At 40.7% G+C, this 19867-nt stretch overlaps 1 protein-coding gene and 1 long non-coding RNA gene across 2 annotated transcripts; one reads left to right on the forward strand and one right to left on the reverse strand.

Moving 5' to 3' along the window:
- LOC110432385 lies at positions 211 to 4852 on the reverse strand. The gene is made up of 3 exons (XR_002449824.1): positions 4589 to 4852; positions 3486 to 3593; positions 211 to 2807 (listed from the first exon to the last, which is right to left on the reverse strand). It is a non-coding gene; the product is annotated as an uncharacterized LOC110432385 (long non-coding RNA).
- On the forward strand, positions 13786 to 15242 carry LOC8081837. The gene is made up of 2 exons (XM_002459605.2): positions 13786 to 14383; positions 14506 to 15242. The coding sequence occupies exons 1-2, from the start codon at positions 14024 to 14026 to the stop codon at positions 14890 to 14892; spliced, it is 747 nt and encodes a 248-aa protein (XP_002459650.1). The 5' UTR covers positions 13786 to 14023; the 3' UTR covers positions 14893 to 15242.

A 19867-nucleotide genomic window follows, 5' to 3' on the forward strand; every position in this document is an offset into this window, starting at 1 on the left:
TCATTATAGCCTTTCATTGCAAGCTGGGTTACACAGTAAGATAAATGAAGGGGTTAAGGTAGCAAGTCTGATAGAACTTAACACCAACAGTCAAACAAGCAAAATTAAGAAAACAAAAACACCCTTAAACAAAACGCAGAACCAACCTCCCTGAAGCTCAAGACTTGTCTCGTCATAAAGCAAAATACCATTTTCCACTACCACTATACTATTATTGTCTAATTTTCTCCTTGGCTAAGAAACCATCACATGAGCAACTTCAGTTCGTCAAAGCACTCAAGCCTTTTTTTTTTGACAAGGAAACAAATTTATTATCAGCAGCAAGATGCTGCTATAAGGGAGAGTAGCTCCCATGGTACAGACATCAGTGCCTCTCTGAGAGGGCAACTGTGTGTACATGTCTCTCATTGGTACAAGAAAATTGCACATTGTTTACAGTACTTGATCTTGATGAGATCTGGAAAGCCTGGGTAGCTAAAACATGGGCTGTGGCATTTAGTTCTCTATGAATCTTGAGGACCTTCCAATTGCATCCTCTACAACATTAAGGAAGTTCTGAGAAAAAGGCTTGATGTCCCATTGAGGTGGCGTATCAAAACTTGCTCCATTGAAGAAGGTTGCGAGGAGCTTATTATCAGTGAGAAAAGATATCTCTCTGAAGCCAATCAGTGAGATTATCTTTGCAGCAAGGGCCATAGCCGCAGTTTCAGCCATGAGAACTGAATTGACCTGCTCTGTTCTTGCTTTGATGTAGCACTTGAGTTGTTGGGAGGGATGAAGGAAGAAAATTCCTAATCCCACTGGTCTTGTAGCATTGGGTGTTGTGTCGGGTGCAATTGAAGCATCCGAATAGCATCTTGAACCTACAATCAAAATTGGTAACCTGCAGATAGGATCATCTGTTGATGGACCCAACCGGGTCTGAGTTGGGTTGTCCTCTGCACCTTGTGTACCCGCTTGAATTTGGAAATTTGCTTTTTCCGTCGTCTCTTGCTGGTTGAGTTCCTTCAGTAGTATCTTCTTTTGCATGTTGACATGGGCCTGGACAGCATAGTGAACCTGCAAAATAGACCATTTGTTTTTGCAAAATCGAAGCTCATTGCGAGCTTTCCAAATGAACCACAAGTAGGTTACAAGAAGAGTTAAAGTATCTTCGGATGTTTGGGGAGTGATAATCCCTGCTTAAGCTAATTGAACTCCATCTTGTTCCTGTGGCCAAAAGGAGGTTAAAAGAGGTATCTTGGAGGAGAACCAGACGGCTCTGGAATAATCACAATAAAAGAATAGATGAGTGTAATTTTCAGCAGCTCCACAGTAGGCACAATCTTTATAAATTTTATCTGAAAGATTCCCAGCTCTGAGACCTGTGGCTATAGCTCTTCTAATCAGCCTCCAAAGGAAGGTTTTGATCACAGGGGAGATCATCCTGCACTTCCAAACAAGATGGGATGTACATGGCCTCCGGAGAAATATTTCTGGGCCCTTGAGTGGGAAGCTGTACCTGCATCTGTTTGTTTAGGTATTTAAAGGCATCCTTTGCAGAGCAATCACCATTTTTAGAAGCCTTCGAAATGATCTTGTCAGGTTCATCAGAGGTACAGGAATAACTTTCTTAAAGGAGAGAACCGCTTGACTGTCAGATTTTTGTAATAAGATCACCATTCTAAGTTAGCGTGTTGGGATCCAAAGATCAGAGATGAAATTGGGAAGTTTGTTAACAGTAACAGGCAAATTAAGGTGATTGTAGATTTCATGCCATATATCACACCAAGGAGTAGACCAAATGCTATAGTCACCTTTATGGACCTAAATTATGCAATTTTTTACAAGGATATTCTTTATGCTTGTTATAGAGGACCAGAAGGCCGATTTAGCAGTGTTATTGCCGGCTAACCAGAAACTAGTATTAGGGTCATATTTGGATTTAAGAATGTCAGAGAGAAATTGGTTCTTACCTGTAGCAATCTTCCAAGCAGTGTTTAGGAGTAGGCTTTTGTTGACTGTAGTAAGATCACACAAATGCCTAACCACCTTCATTCTTGGGCCTACAAATATCTTTCCATGATCTGAATTGCAAACCTGTAGTGTTGTTCTCTTCTTGAACTCCTGACCACCAAAAATTCCTTATAATAGAAGTTATTCTAGAAATGAATTTTTTGGAAAAGAGGATGGTGGTCATATAATAAATAGGAATGGAGGCTAAAACAGAATTGATATAACTCAATCTACCAGCATGATTGGGTTTGTTAGCTTTCAGTTTAGACAATTTAGCTTTAAATTTATTGATAATGAAACTGTAAGCTTTGGTACAATCAGCATGATTAAAAATCAAAGGGTGCCCAAGATAAATGCTACTAGGTTGCTTGAACAGGGAAGATATTTTTAACCTCAATTTTGCTTTGATTATCAACGTTTTAACTGAAAATGATAGAATATTTGTCCATATTAGGGATTTGACCCAAAGCAGCACAGAAGCTTTGAAGAATCAAACTAATATTAGCAGCTTCATCTTTAGAAGCTTGACCACAGATAATAAGATCATCAGCAAAAAGGAGAGCATGAATGCGAGGCAGTTGGGCCCCAGAGTAATACCTTGAATCCTGTAAATGCTGGAGTTCTGTTGCAGGCAAATGGAAAGTTCGTTCACAGCCAAAATAAAAAGATAAGGGGACAAAGGGCAGCCTTGCCTGACTCCATGTTTAGTGCGAAAAGCAGGACCAGGTTCACCATTGATAATCACAGACATAGTGGTGGTGGAGATGCAACTGTAGATTGCTCTGTCCCTCGTCTGTAGAGGTGTCCCAGTGCTGCAGAAATCCACAAATTTAAACAAATAATATGAGACGATTGAGGAATAGATTTGCCCTCCCAACATTTATTTTTAACCAACAAAGAGGGACCTACATTTCGTGCTATCGGCAAACCAAACAGGCAAGGAACACTAACTCATTTATCCCCAGTTGCACCAGTTAACCGCTATGCTTGATCGATCACTCACCACAGAGAAAACAGCAACCTTTGCCTAACACATATTACCATCCATGTGCTAATAAATGTACATGGTTAAAGATGGGCCTTATGCTTGTATTTGGAGTGCCACAATTATAAATTCATGTAGGTCATATGGCATTCTTTGTTTCTCCCCTGCTGGAGCCATTTTTTTCTTGAACAGATTTTGGACACCTCCCTGCCCTCACCCAGCAACCCAGACTAAATTTAGAGAAGCTGTAAAGGTTCCAATCTTTGCCCATAACAGGTGCAAAACATGAAGAAATTTTGAAGCATGCCTAACTAATTCTAAAAATGGACCATCGCAAGAAAAGTTAAAGGGTTTGGTACATAGGTATATATCACATTACTAGGCCGTATTCATACACTCATTGCTCATTAGAAAATAAGTTAAGAAAACAACCCTTAAACAAAAAGGCAGAACCCATAATTGCCGCATACTAGGACTAGTATCAACAACATATATTAGTCGTTACCACTGCTACTCTGACCAAGAAAGGTTTTCACAAGAGCAACTTAAGTTTGTGAGGCGCTCAAAGCACTCCCTCTTGATCCCTCACCTACGGTAGAGGCCAGATCCAGTGCTGCAGAAATTGACAAATTTAGGGGAAATTACATGAGCTGATTGAAGAATTGATTTGCTCTCACTGATTCTTTACTGTTTAAACCACCACTATAGGTACTAACAAGTTTCTGCTAATGGCTAACCAAAGTACAAAACAGGAAAATAACACTAACTTATTATTCACAGGTCCAACAGTAACAGCCGCACTTGATCATTAAGCAAGGATGGGTACCAAACTGAAGGAAAAGACCTACCTTTGTGTAACACAGATAACCATCCATATTGTTCTGTTGTTACGTGCCACCAACAGATCATAGCAGTGATGCTGGTATGTAGGGAACAAGTGTAGAAACTACGAAGTCATGTATGTCATGGCATTTCACATTTCTCTTGTGATGGAAATATTCTTTTTATTTATTTTGAGTGGATGTTAGAGACTTTCTGGTCCCAATCCAGCACCCGTGCCAAAATCTATACCGTGTCAAGACCCTATCATCCATCCATAAGAGGCGTTGTACATGAATAAATTCAAAGTACTCCCTCTATCTCTGAAAGCTTCAATTTCTAGAGTTGTCTTGAGTCAAACTTTTAAAATTTTGACTGAATTTCTAAAAAAAAAACAGCTAAAATTTATAGTATCAAATTAATACTTTAGATTTATCGTAGAATATATTTTCATAAGGTACTCATTTTATGTCATAGATATTTATGCTCTTTGGTCAAACTTAAAAAAAATATCTGGTATGGATTCTATGAGTTGAAGCTTTTAGGGACACAGAGAGTATGCAGTATGCTGATTCTACAAATGGTCCATTCAAAGGAAAAAAAAAAGGCAATTTGCTTTATAGGTTTATAGCACATTGCAATAGACCTCATTGTTCTTTAGCACATAAACAGTGGTTATATTTTCATGCTATTAACTGAAATAGTAATAAATCAGATAATTATTGGCAAATCACAGCATAGTAAAGTTGTACTGACAAAGGATAGAGAAGACCACAAGACTAGTAGTACCTGGAGTGCAGGAACTGAAGTAGTGAAGTCTCATAGGCACATGTGACCTTGGTCTCCGACGTTTCCGGACGCGTGTGTTGATGACGACCACGAGGAAGGGGCCGCCGCGGCCGTCGAGGTGGTCGCAGTCGCAGCCTGCGGGGGGGAGACGCGCCGGTGGCGGCTGATCCATGGTCGGAGCGGACGGACCCCGCCGGCGGAGGTGAATTGCGGCGGGGAGAGGTGGGACTTGGGAGCGGCGGACAGACTTGGTGGGCTGGGCTACTCGATCGTGGGTGTGCTGTGTTGTCCTGGGCTGTGCTGGACTGACCTAACCTGGGCCAGCGATGTGTGATGTGAGTCCACGTGGCCTTGCGCTTAGGCACTCTCATCCGCGTTAAGTTTGAGCGTGTTGGTCAGCGTGGTCGCCCTACGAGAGGGTCTTAGGGCCTTGTTTAGTTCACCCAAAAACCAAAAACTTTTCAAGATTTTTCGTCATATCGAATCTTGCGACACATACATGGAGCATTAAATATAGATAAAAACAAAAACTAATTGCACAGTTTGCCTGTAAATCGCGAGACGCATCTTTTAAGCCTAGGCACTCTATGATTCGACAATGTTTGTCAAATAAAAACGAAAGTGCTACAGTGTCAAAATCCAAAAACTTTTCAGATCTAAACAAGTCCTTACATGAAGCACATATGAAGGAGTGACTACACAACTTTCAGTTGATTTTGTTTTTTGTTTTATTAAACGGTATATCTAGTACCTGGACGTCCGATGTATGAGTGCGTCTAAACGCCGGTTCGCTACGATATATCTAGCGTCCGGACGTCCGACGCTGAGTGTGTCCAAACGCCAGTCCGTTACGACCCCCTTGTGCGCATCGTAGGGAATAGAACAAAACTTGTGTCCTCCGCTCCCAAATCGTGCCCTGCACCTCGGTCCCAATGCAGTTCGCTCCCTAACCACACCCTTGTCTTAGAAGAGCATGAAACACTTCATCTGCAACATTGCAAAAATATATGAAAAAACTATGTAGTACAACATTGGATTGTAAATACTACAATGTCACAAAAAATATGTATTACAATAATAAAAAAACATTCACTGCAACATCCGAAAATATATACTGCAACATCAAAAATATATATTACAACATACAAAAATATATACTACAATATTAGAAAAATATGTATTGCAATATCAAAAAAATAGGTACTACAACATCAAAAAAACTATGTATTGCAACATAAAAAATTATATGCTGCAACATCAAAAAAACTACTACTACAACATCTCAAATCAGTAGTATTATAACATCATAAAAACATCTATTGCAATGACCCCAAAATCTTGTGCGACATTTGAAAATCATATGTTACAATATCGCAACAACCCTATTGCAACATGAGAGAAACAACAACAAAAAATCGTAAAAAAAACGCACAACATCTGACTCGTAACCTTCGAGCTTATCTGGAGGGAGGACGGAATAGGATCCCGGAGCTCACCAGAACTCTAAGCATCGTTGTGTCCTCGACCTGAGAAGGAGAAGGAGAAGGAAAAGGAGGGGGAGGCTCAGATCTGAAAGAGAAGGAGAAGAAAGACGAGGAGAAGAGCTCAGATCCAACACAGGACTGACCTACCTCATCGGAGTCGCTGCAGAGGTCCTCGTCTCCGGTGAGGGGAGGGAGGGAGGGAGCGCGGGAGGTAGAACAACAGCGAGCTGTTTCCCGGTCGCGGCTTCCCTCCTAGGGGCACAAGCAAGTGGGCTACAAACATATAGATCTGTTTGAGCGCTACACTAAAAAGTGTCAAATTTGACAATATACAAAAAAAGATATTAATTTTGTAATGCGGCAAGCAGAAGTACGTGATTATTATGGTGCTGAACTTTTATATAATGTTTTTGAGTACCTTAACTTCGTCAAATTAAAAAACTCAAAACTAAAAAGTTGTAGATCTCATCGAGATCTACAATGTTTATGTAAAAATCATTTTCATCCAACATCGTATCAAAGAGTTATGATTTTTCAAAAGTTTGGTCTTCACGCTATTCCCGGTGGCGCGACAAGACAATACTATCACGCCAACAGGAGTGGCGTGATAAGCTTTTCCACATTCAAAACGCCGTCGAATATGTCATATCTTGCCGCGCCAATGCATATGGCGCGACTATGTTATTTGGTCGTGTCAACAGGACTGACACGACCAAAGAGGCTATCTGGTGCAAAATATTTTTTTGGAACGGTTGATATTAAAATATTTATTAAAAACGGGTTAAAATATAAAAGGCCGCCTGTTGCCACTTGCCACGATCCACAATCTTCTTTTATCCTTTGTTTTTCTACAGTAGTTAATTACAAGCTAACTCTGTGGGACTTTGCTTAGGTACACCCTTTACCTCATAGGAGGTAAGATTTCAAATGAATCTTAGCCCTTCGATTTTTGAGTTGTATACAACAATTAAATAATTATAAATTAATGAAATGTTTAGAAAAAGAAAAAAGAAAAGGCAACACACTGAGCAAATGCATATAAGATATTTACTATCCAAGAATAGTTTATTTGTTGCCGTACAAACAGATGGAGTGCACCAACATTCATACAAGGCAAAGGGTGTGTAGCACCATGCATCCATGCCGGAGGTACATCATATACGTGAACATATCGTGTGCATGTTTTGATGGTGTGAGCCTAATCAATGTCAAAATTAAACCTGCATTTTGATTACTGAATACTAGTGTTGGATTATAAAAATAATTAATTAATTTAAATACCAACATTAAATAAATAACTAAAATGCACCTCTACGTTTGTCACATTGTTGAAAAAAATAAAACCAACATTTATGTACAACTAACTTTTATGTATATCTAATGTTGAGATAAGTTACAAATCCATGTAGATTAATTAATTAAAAATGTTACATGTCACATTGGAATCATCCAATACAAATGCATTGTCACTCGTTTGCAATGATCTCTAATTTGATTGCTTTCCTATTTCTCAAAGATATTTGATTATAGCCGTCTAGATCGACAGTCCACTGTTATTTGGGAGTATTGTAGCAAAATCAACTCTCCGCGATTGAAAATCCATGCACTGATGCACTTCTTTCATTCCCATGAGACGAAGATGATCAAAGAGGGCAAAATAATTTCCTTGAGTTGCAGGGTACGGTTGAGAGGTAGGTCTACATTTGATGAAGTGAGTTGGCTTACGACCAGAAAGGCGAAAAAAGGTCCTCGAGAGCTATCAAGCGGCAAGTTCCTCCCAAATACATATGGAGTATCTGCAATGAGCAACAGGTGGAAGACATTTCTGCTCTCTATAACCCAAGGGGTAAACAACATTAAGCAAATTTAGGTGATAATTGTACAGCCTATCGCAAAGTCTATTTTGGATGGTGAGCAGCGTGAGCTACTCGAAGAATTTACATTAGTAGTACTGTTGTGGATTGGAGAGATTTGGTGTTCAGGGTTGAAAGGAGAGAGAAGCCATTGAGATGGGGAAGCTTCTGGGGAACTCACGATCCCCTTTCTGACCTTCTTTATTTATTTCTATTCTTTTTACAGTTCAGTCCCTAGTAAAGTCTATAACTACAATATACATCAACACTCCCCCTCAAGATGGGGCAAATACATCATAAAGACCCATCTTGCTACAAAATATGGAAAATGTTTTCTCAGGAAGACCTTTTGTAAGTATATCTGCTACTTGACTAGATGAACTTACATATGGCATACATATTATCCCTCTATCTAATTTCTCTTTGATAAAATGCCGATCAATCTCTACATGCTTGGTTCTATCATGTTGCACTGGGTTATTTGCAATATCTATAGCAGCTTTATTATCACAATATAACATCAATGGTGAGTCTTTGAAGAGCCCCAATTCTGTGAGAAGAATCCGTAACCACAACACTTCACACACACCATGTGCCATAGATCGAAATTCAGCCTCTGCTGTGGATCTAGCCACAACAGTTTGTTTTTTGCTACGCCATGAGACTAGATTTCCACCAACAAATGTGCAATACCCGGAAGTTGATCTTCTATCATCCAGCGAGCCTGCCCAATCAGCATCAGTATAACATTCAACCTGAAGACTTCCTTGGGGACTATATAATAAACCCTTTCCAGGACAACCCTTTAGATAGCGAAGGATTCTAGTAACAGCATCCATATGGGATGATCTTGGATCATGCATAAATTGGCTCACTGCACTTACAGCAAATGCAATGTCTGGTCGAGTGTGAGACAGGTAGATGAGTTTACCAACTAATCTTTGATAGCATTCACGATCCACAGGTTTTCCAGAATCACTTATGAGACGAAGGTTTTGCTCAATTGGAGTCATGGCTGGACGACATCCAATCATACCTGCCTCTTGTAAAAGGTCCAAAACATATTTTCGTTGGGATAGGAAAATACCTTTGGTTCCTCTGGATACTTCGATCCCAAGGAAATATCACAAATGTCCTAGGTCCTTAACTTCAAATTCTTGTGCAAGGTGACTTTTCAAGTGGTTAATTTCATCAACATCATCTCCAGTAATCACTATGTCATCAACATAAACAATCAGGACAATAACCTTACCCATGATGCGCTTGTAGAACATGGTGTGATCTGCATTGCTTTGGTTATAGCCAAATTTCATCATAGCCTGTCGAAACCTATCGAACCAAGCTCTGGGTGATTGCTTTAGTCCATACAAGGAACGTCGCAGACGAAGTACCTTCTTAGCAGTACAACTCGTCTCAAAGCCAGGTGGGATCTGCATATAGACTTCTTCATGAAGATCACCATGAAGAAATGCATTTTTTACATCCATCTGATAAATTTCCCAATTTAAGTTAGCTGCACATGAGATGAGTGTTCTAACTGAATTCATTTTTGCTACTGGTGCAAATGTCTCCTCGTAGTCAATTCCGTATGTTTGGGTATATCCTTTTGCCACCAAACGTGCCTTGTACCTATCCACTTTACCTTCTGGGGTATGCTTAATGGTAAAGACCCACTTACAACCTACAGGTTGCTTACCTTGTGGTAGATCCACAAGCTCCCAAGTTTTGTTCTTTTCCAAAGCTCTCATCTCTTCAAGCATCGCTTCCCTCCACTTTGAATCCTCTAAAGCTGCCTTCCAATTTTTTGGTACAGATGTAGTGTCTAGAGAAGTGATAAAGCTATGAAAGGATGGGCTACAATATTTGTAAGAGATAAAGTTGGCTATGTTATGTTTGTAACCAACATAGTCTTTTAGGTGTGAAGGAACATTTAAATTTCTCGTTGGTTTTCTCAAAGCAATGGGTAATTCATCTTGAGGAACAGATGTAGAAAATTGGTTATCACTCTGACCTGTAGCACTAGTAGGAGCAATAGGATCAGGAGAGTGGTCAGTACTTGGGTACCCATGCACATCGAGCTCCACATCCTGTGAAGGTGATGATGAATTTCCTGTTACATCTTGCATGTCCCCATGACTAGAAATATTAATTTCATGTAAAGAAACATTTGGAGTAGGGGCAAGAATTGAGCCTGGAGTAGGAACAAGAATTGATCCTGTGGGAGTATCTCCACCAACACTCTCCCCCTCTTGTCCTACTCCAGGTGGTGTTAGAGAAATTCTAGTGTCTATTGGGGATGCAAGATAATAAGATTCATGCTCACGAAATGTAACATCCATACTAACAAAAAATCGACGTTCAGAGGGACACCAGCAACGATAACCCTTCTGAGATGGAGAGTATCCCACAAAGACACATTTGATAGCACGAGGATCTAATTTCCCTACAGAATTTCGATAGTCGTGTACAAAACAAACACAACCAAAAACCTTAGGAGGAACAACAAAATCATTTGAGTTCAAGAGAAGCTGAGAAGGAGTCTTAAATTCCAAAATACGTAGAGGCATACGATTTATCAGATATGTTGCAGTTTTTATTGCCTCTCCCCAAAGAAATTTAGGAACATTCATGGTAAACATGAGACAACGAGCAACTTCAAGTAAATGTCTATTCTTACGTTCTGCAACGCCATTTTGCTCTGGTGTGTTAACACACGTAGTTTGGTGTTCAATGCCATGTGCAGCAAGGAACTGTCCAAACTCAGTGTTAATATATTCAGTGCCATTGTCAGAACGCAAGATTTTTATAGTTGCCCCAAACTGATTATGAATGAGAGCACATAAATCTTTGAAAACAGAGAACACATCACTTTTGTGCTTCAATAGATAGAGCCAAGTGTAACGACTAAAATCATCAATGAAAGTGACAAACCACCTATGGCCAGAGACAGAATAAACCTCACAGGGCCCCCACACATCAGAATGTATCATTTCAAATGGTTTGTGACTTCGCAAACCCCTACTAGGATAGGTTCCCCTTGTATGTTTTGCTAATTCACATACATCACATACAAGGGAATCCCTAGGACATAATTTAAAAAGAGAGGGATAAATACGAGACAGAGCAGCAAAAGAGAGATGACCAAGCCTTTGATGGTAGAGTAGCAATTCTTGGCTGGGCGACATGCAAGTTGCAAGAGCAATTTCATCACCCCCTTCATCAAGGTAGTAGAGTCCATCATGCATGGTCCCAGTCCCAAGCAGTCTCCCTGTCCCAAGCTCCTGAAAAGCACAACAGGTAGGATCAAACCAACATTTACAATTTAGGCTTTTAGTGATGGAGCTAACAGATAAAAGATTAACAGGAAATTTAGGGACATGTAGAACCGGAGATAAGGACAATGTCTTAGTACACCGAATAGTTCCATGTCCTGTGATAGGTGCCATGGAACCATCAGCCACACGAACTTTGTCCTTACCTGAGGAGGGTGTGTAAGAGGTAAACAAGTTGGAGGCTCCTGTCATATGGTTTGTTGCTCCAGTATCAATTATCCATAATTTAGATTGGGTTCGATGTGGTTTCATACCTTGAGCGATAACATTAAGACTAGAATGAGCCTTTGAGGAAGTGTGGGAGGAAGACGAGTCTTCTGAGAGCTTAAGATTGGATTTAAACTCCTCAAGAGCTTGCATATCTACCACTGGTAGCTCCCTTGTAGTTGTAGTGTGATTAGCTTGTCTTTTAGTTGAACCTCGAGCTCCCCCTGGCTGAGGTTTCCCTTTCTCCCACCATGGTGGATAGCCATGCAGCTCAAAACACATGTCCTCTGTATGCCTTTTCTTCTTACAATGAGTACAAAACATTTTATTTTTATCCTCCTTACTAAAGGAATTTTGGATACGATGAGATTGCATGGACAACGCTGCACGTGCATCAGCACCCTTATGATCATCTTCCTTGGGCTGAGCTAAACGAGTTTCCTCCTCAATCACACTGGAAATAATATCATCAAGACTAGACCATTCAGGCTTAGAAAAGATCAGCTGACGACGGAGATCTAATTCCTGGTTGAGGCCATCAAGAAAGAGCTTGCTCACAAATGATTCAAACCAAGTATGGTGAACTGCCAAGTCATTCTTATCAACAGGCTCAAAAGGATGATAGTAGTGTAGTTCTCTATATAGTTTCTTTACTTCCCCTGCATACTCAGTCACAGATCTTGAACCTTGCTTCAAGTTCGTCAATTCATGCATGATACGTGTGGCATGCATCTTATTTGTCTTCCCAGCAAATTGCTTCTGTAAAGATGACCAAACCTCATGGACAGTATTAAAGTTTTCCACCTGTTCTCTGATTTGTGGTTCCATACTTCCCAACAACCACACTAACACTTTATCATTGATATGTTTTCTGTTAGAACTACCTTTCTCCAATTTATCTTCACTGGCAACCAGCAAGTAATCATAATCATTGGCACTCAAGATTAAATTGGCATTCCGTGCCCAGCTAATGTAATTTCCCGGTCCTGATAATCTAACTGGATTAGGCTCCAGTGTGTACTTGACTATCTCAAGGACTGGCTTTGATTGTTGCTGCTGCTCAAACAATTTTGAAAAAATTTCATACATCTTATCAATACTAGAGTCCCCTGATTTTTCTTTATTCGGATCTTCCATGATTTTCTAATGCCTTATGGCTGAAAGAACTAGTACAAAGGCCACTTAAATCACGCAGCTAGCAAGAAGGGGACGAACTGAAGATTTGGCCTTTTTTATGCAGACAACATGTAAGCATCCAGATGCACATGGAATAAATCACAGACCTTGATATAAGAAGTGAAGCACCGTTAGCTAGCCTCTGATGCAAATCAAACTTGGTGACATAGCACCGTTTCTCAATCTTCCAAGACACTGAATGCGCGCCCACAAATCCTGGCGACACAGCACCACAGCACCACAAGAAATCAGCAAAATGAGGCAGTTTCACTCCAGATGAACCCGCTCTGGTACCATGTTGTGGATTGGAGAGATTTGGTGTTCAGGGTTGAAAGGAGAGAGAAGCCATTGAGATGGGAAGCTTCTGGGGAACTCACGATCCCCTTCCTGACCTTCTTTATTTATTTCTATTCTTTTTACAGTTCAGTCCCTAGTAAAGTCTATAACTACAATATACATCAACAAGTACCCTAACTTTCAAAATGAGTGTGTCAAGGTTGGTAATGGTTGACCACAAGAATTGAGCTCCGTGTAAACCAGAACTTACATAATATTTTTCATTAGCAGAGAACTTCCAAAGAGGTCTTATTGGGAACCTCTAGCCTCAAATTTACACCTTGCACGTAAGAGATGTTAATTAATGTTGTTACGTAGGATTTTCGTGGTAAATGTGTGACTTTGTGCCCCTTATGACAACACTTTGCTCCATGTATAGTTTTGATTCTCACTAATTTTGTCGCATAGAACATCTGGGCATGTTTCTTTTTATTATTTTTGATAGATTCCATACTTGCACTAATGACCAAGTCCTACTTAAGACGAACTGAAAATCCAGAATGATACCTGATCATTGTATAGTTTATTTTATACACGTATAAGCAAAATAATAAATCATGCATATTAGCACAGATCAACAGTAATTCTGCAACAGTCAGTTAGCTTGTTCTTTTTTTTTTGATAATCAACAGTCAAGCCTTATTTAGTTCGTAAAAAATTTCAAGATTCTCCATAACATCCAATCTTTGGTCGCATGCATGGAACATTAAATATAGACGAAAATAAAAAACTAATTGCACAGTTTATTTGTAATTTATGAGATGAATTTTTTGAGCCTAGTTACTCCGTGGTTGGACAATGTTTGTCAAATAAAAATGAAAATACTACAGTAGCAAAAAAAAAGACTATGCAAACTAAACAAGGCCTCAGTTAGTATGATTATTGTTTCGGCAGACTGTAGCAGGCTCTAATTGGGCTTAAGTGATGATGCTAATGGGCTGGGCTGGACACTCCAAGACGGATATACAAGATGAACTGAAGAACACGTACTCGTGAGTCGTGACCAATTCCACGCCGCCGCCGCGCTGTCGCCCGCCATGGAAGAAGATGGCCGCATCAGCCGCCCTCCTGCGCACCAAGGAAGGCGGCCGTACGCAGGCCATCGCCTCCCGTTGGCGCCACATCTGGAGCTGCGCCCCCCTCAACATCGATCTCCACGACCGGCCCCCTATCCAGCGCCGCATTCCGCTGGCGCGGATCTCCGGCATCCTGTCCTCACACCGGGGCCCCGGCCGCCGCTTCTGCATCCCCAGAGACTACTTGGAGAACGACGCCCGCCCCGCCGCCACGCTCGACGCCTGGCTTCGCTCCCCCGCCCTCGACGGCCTCCAGGAGCTCGACTTCCACTACGGCTCTACATGGTCCCGGCTTCAGCATCAGGGGAGCCTGTCGCCGGCTCACAATGAGGTGTCTAAACAAACTCTGTAATTGAGCGTCCATCTGCATAGTTTTCTCATCTATTACTACTGCATTCACACGTGCTCTAAAGTTAGGTTGTTACCGTTTATATGTTTCTTCTTCCTTTGCAGTCCCCAGAGTCAAGGGTGACAAATGCATGGCATCACAAATATCAGAACCTTATTGGTACCCTTGACATTCGTCTCAAGAAAATTGTGCTGTCAAGCTATCAAGGCAGCAAGGCACATATCAACTTTGCCGCATTCTTTGTATTCAACGCTAGAGTCCTCGAATCAATGGTGCTTCAACTAGATGTTAGTAAGTACCATAACAAAGGATGGATTGAAAAACAAAAGGCATTGCTCCAGATCGAAAAGAGAGTTTCAAGGGGTGCGCAGTTTGATTTTGTGCGTCATTTTGGTTGGCCCAAGCATTCTGACCATATGTGGTATGAGCAAGTACATGATTTATCAACAGCTGACCCATTTGTAGGGTTTGACTACTGGGCCACCGGTTAGCAGGCTATACTCAGAAACCTGATTAGCCACTTATCTGCAGTGTTCTCACATTTGGCATCTCTGTTCCTTATATTGTAATTTGTCAACAAACTAAGTGCTATATATTGGTCTACCCGTCCAAGTGCTTGTTGGGTATTTCTTGGTAAGTTGGTATTATTTGTAACATTTGTGGTTTAAAGAGAAATTTCTTGGGAAGAAAATGAGAGTATTATTTAGAAGCTAGTCATGTGCAATGTATCAAGTATTAGAGCAATTATTCTGTTTTTCTCTTCAGTAAAGTTGTAAAAAGAACTCAATGTACAAATCCAGGGAGTGTCAAATGAATCGCATGGCAGTGTTCCTTTGGCTAACTTTAATTTGAAGTGCATTCAGCAACAAAACTGGGAAACTGAACACCTGTTGTTGTTGAATTGGGTGACAGCATTAGAAAAGATGATGGTAACTTTTGATGACTCAGTTACTGAAAGCATGGCCAAGGAGTTGGGCCAGGTGTTACAAAGCTTCTCTAGGTGAGAAACACGCATGGAAATTGCATGTTTCAGGATATGATCAAGGTGATGTATGCACCGAAAGACTAAGGCACCAGGTTTACCGCGATGTTTCCGTTGTTTTCCTCTTTTGTTATGTACTACAGTTGGTTGAGATGATCAAAATTCTACAGCACCTGGCATGCTTGAGGAGTAGAGTTCAGTCCTGTTTGGATCAATAATCATCAATCCGTGACTGTTATTGCAGATTCAGAAACCTTTTATGAAGATTATGTTTGACGAAGCTGTAGCAATTTTGAAATTGTTTATTTTCTTCCAACGCTTAAACCTATCAATCGATTAACCTAATTGCACTGTTAAAGACTTGCAGTAGCGAATTTTCCCAGCAGTAAATTCACCTCAGTTGTTGGTTCTTCCGTGTTTTGTCATTTTGTGTGAAGTGTTTCAACCCTACATTTTATATGCACAGGATCGGAGACAAACAAAAATTTGTCTAATATGGATTGCCTCCGTCTCACAAAGTGTGTCACTTTTAAGTTAATTTTTAACTAGGTAGCGTGCCCGTGCGTTGCTATGGGATAGCTAATACTTTGTATAACACAAAGATCGCATAATAAAATAATAATATTGTAAATCTTAAATACCAATATTGAAGTGACAATATCTCCAAAAAAAGCATAGTTTGTGAAATCGAACAGTCACGGAGAGTGCGGTATCACATGCTCACAAACTCTATTTTATATGTCTTTTCGTGATGCGGTTAAGATAATATTTAATATCGAGTAATTTATGTTTGTAATTGTGCTAATTCAGTTGAGCCCACATTGATATATGAGAAAAGTGGGGAAAGTAGACAAAACTCGTAGTTTTGAGAACATACATGTCTAATAGTTATGAATGGTTATAAAACGAAATATTATGAACAAAACACTCAAAATGTCATTATGCCATCACATAAGTGTGTATAAAACATTCAGTGTAGAGTGTGATAAGCCAATTGAAAATACCTAGAAACAGTAACAAATATTACGTTAGTGAGATATTATTTATGCAATATAAATTGAATGAAAAAAAATATTTATGTGTTAGTAATGTAATGTTACCTTGTCTATGGCGTTAGAACATTCTTAAATATAATATTTTTCATGAAAGTTCCATTTACTACTGGGGTTTCTATCCTTATCTTTTGTATTTGACATATTCTTATTTTTTCGCTCAATATCCTTTATAGTATTTTTCCTCTCCTTTTCTGCCTCCTCCTCCTATGCATCCGCATTAGGTGGGAGAGCAAGGATCTTAATATTAGTTCTTGACGTGGCTTTAGACTACCGCAAATTCAGTAAAACTATATATTGTATAGGATATATGGCAATAGACAAAGAAGAGCACTAAATGAATGGATATAGTTTAGGCAAGTGAAATTAATATTGATGAGTGCATGAATTTGAAGGACTTGAAATTGTTAAATGTTTAGGAAATTGCGTTGAAGCAAAAATAATCTGAACTCCCTGAAAAATAGTGAATATAGTTGATACTGAACTACCCATATAGCTTAAGCAAGTGAAATTAACTGATAAATAAAGAAACACATGTTTCTTTCATCTATTCATGAATAGAAGCTAATTTATCATGATAGAACTTGTAATGCAATAAGGGGAATGCAATATACTATCTCCCAATGAATAATAATGAACCAACAACTAATAGAGTAGACTCTCTCGTCCACGACTAAATAGCTTGCAAAAAACAATACACACCTGCACAAGCTTTGACTGAGTCATGTATTTCTGAAGAGTGATCTGCATATAGATTAAAATTTTAATAATACAATAGTTTGATATTATCATGGACTTGTTGGTTTACATAAACAATTGAAGCGAGTAAAAAACCTTAACTACATATACATTAAAATAATATTTTCTGTGATTCATAGAACAAATTAAGAAAGTGTTCTGGTGTGAATAACAAACTAAGCACACTACACACTGCACACTGCACACTATAAGCATACTGCACCCTATCCTTTTTTAAATATTAGGATTGAAGCATCCAATAGAACGATATCAATTTAGAACCATACCAAATCAGTCATGAGCTTCCAGTAGTGCTTTGTCGAACATATAAATTGCTCACGGAGCTAAGCAATTAATAAATGCTTATGTAAGTTCAAAGTCAAAAAGTCCATGATTGAAATCAGTGCAACAAGCAATTGACCCAAACCTTAAAAAGTTATTTATGATTTATATTTCTAATGTTTGATCCAAATCTTGTCTAAAACGACTTTGTTTATGAGTATAGAGGGAGTAGCGGATATCAGAAGATTTTATATGTTTGACACAAACAATTGAGATATATGTCTGACACAAAAAACAAGTGTCAAACATCGCCCACACAAGTGCATAGAAAACAAACACCGCTTCTACATGTCAATTGATTACTTGTAGATAAACATGCTCTACTTCCTGTAAACATGCAGCCGACCAGAGTTGAGTATCATGAAGTGGCCATCAGCAGAGCACAGTAGCATGCAGGCAAGCAGTAGCACAGTACACCATGCAGTAGGCAGGTAGTCCAATGCACAAAAAGCTTCTGGTTGTCGGCCACCAAGACAAGCTAGCAGCAAACGAAGCTGACGGCTTACTGGCACCCACTGCTGCGTGGTTTCTAGCCGGCGGAAGATGTCCAGGGGACGGGACATCAGGCATCCGCGAGGCCTACGCATCGTCCGCGACTGCCATGTCCATCTCGACATCCCAGATGGGGATCGATCAGGCACGGCCAGCCAATGCGGTTGTAGCGGCCATGGCGGTGGCAGCGTAGCAAGCACACAGCAATCCGGGTAGATTGGAGAACATACCTCGTCGCTACATTCACAGCGTCGTCGATCCTGTCCCTGGGCGGCGAATGAACTTGCGATCAACTTCCTTCATGTACCTCCACGACGAATGAACTTGCGATCGACGAGCGCGCGATGGATGCGTCCGAGGCGGAGATGGTCGTGGACGGCCGCGGGATCTCACGGCCTACGGGGTCGCAGACTTCCATCACGGAGACGCACGATACGGACTTGCTGGTTATTAGCTTCCTTCTATTTATTTAATGGTGATTAGCTTCCTTCTATATGGAGACACACGACAAAAGCAAGCGCGGCCAGCGGCAAGCTGTTGCGTGCGGCGGTGTTGGGCGCCCAGCTGCGATCTGCTGACTTCTAGCTATTAATTTGTTTCCTAATACCGTGTAATACCATTATTAGGAAACATGTAGGCATGCATGGTCGTACAAGGATAGCATCAATCATTCCTTGATTTAGCACGGTCGCACGGATAGGAGGTAGATGGACGAACCAAATTAAAAAAAAAATACATCAAAAGTTGTCCACACTCTGATCTTTTTAGTTGTATAGGAGACTTTAACTAAATGTATTTGGCAAACTATTAATATTTGTCATGCATAATAAATATTATTAGATTAATCGTTGCATGTATTTTCATAATAATTTTTTTAGAGATACATATATTTGCTAATATTTTTTACGAACTTAGTCAAACTTAAGAAATCCTAAGCCTCTGTACTCTGTGTTAACGCGGTTTAATATATAATATTGAGTCCTTATAGTAAAAAAATGGCAAGCTGTCAGGACCAAAACTTTAATTTGGCTAGAGATACAATAGAGTGTTTTTTTATGACTTCATAAATAGGATGTTTTAAATAATGATCCGTTGTTTTATGTGAAAACAAGCTTTGCAAATTGCAATCCAATGATTCCAATCCCCATATCATATCGCGTCTGCACCCTTTGGTGGAGTTGGGTGCTGGTGATGGCGCCGGAGTCGCAAAGCGCCCGAGGCTCATCGACAGTGATGCCGCCGCAGCCGAGGTAGTGCACCATAGAGGAGCGACGAGGATGGGGCCCCTCAGAAGGGTGCCTCTCGAAGTCTCGAGCTCCCCAACCTGGAGTGCACCATAGATTCCTCGGCATGTGCTGCCTGCCGACGTCTTCGCTCAGCTCTCTCTATAGATGACCATCGTGCCGTGCTGGCACGGCGTGCCAGGCCGTGTCATGCCTGCACTATGCCGTGTCGTGCCGTCGTGCTGGCTGTGCCATGCCAGATGCGTGCCTCGTGCTAGGGGTACGGCCCAAGGCACGGCCCACGAGCCATTTTTCCATGGCGCGCCGCCCGGTGGGCACGACAATTTTGACCGGGCCATGCCAGCCCTTGGCCCGTTAAACATTATCAAATCACAGCAATACAACATCAATCGTTTGAATGCGGCCCTAGGTCCTCGCCGTCGACAGGGGCTGGATGCTCATCTGCCACGTGCGTTGCGAGCCCAACACTAACAACGGACGGGTGAGCCAGCCCCGACCACGACCTCCAACTACAGCACCGCCTCTCAATGGGCGCTTGGCCGGCGGCCTAGCCATGTCTACTCCAGAGGAGGAAGACGCGGCATCAGGCACCAACCTACAAAGCAAAACAAAAATG

Source organism: Sorghum bicolor, chromosome 2 (assembly GCF_000003195.3).
Source record: "Sorghum bicolor cultivar BTx623 chromosome 2, Sorghum_bicolor_NCBIv3, whole genome shotgun sequence".
NCBI lineage: Eukaryota > Viridiplantae > Streptophyta > Magnoliopsida > Poales > Poaceae > Sorghum > Sorghum bicolor.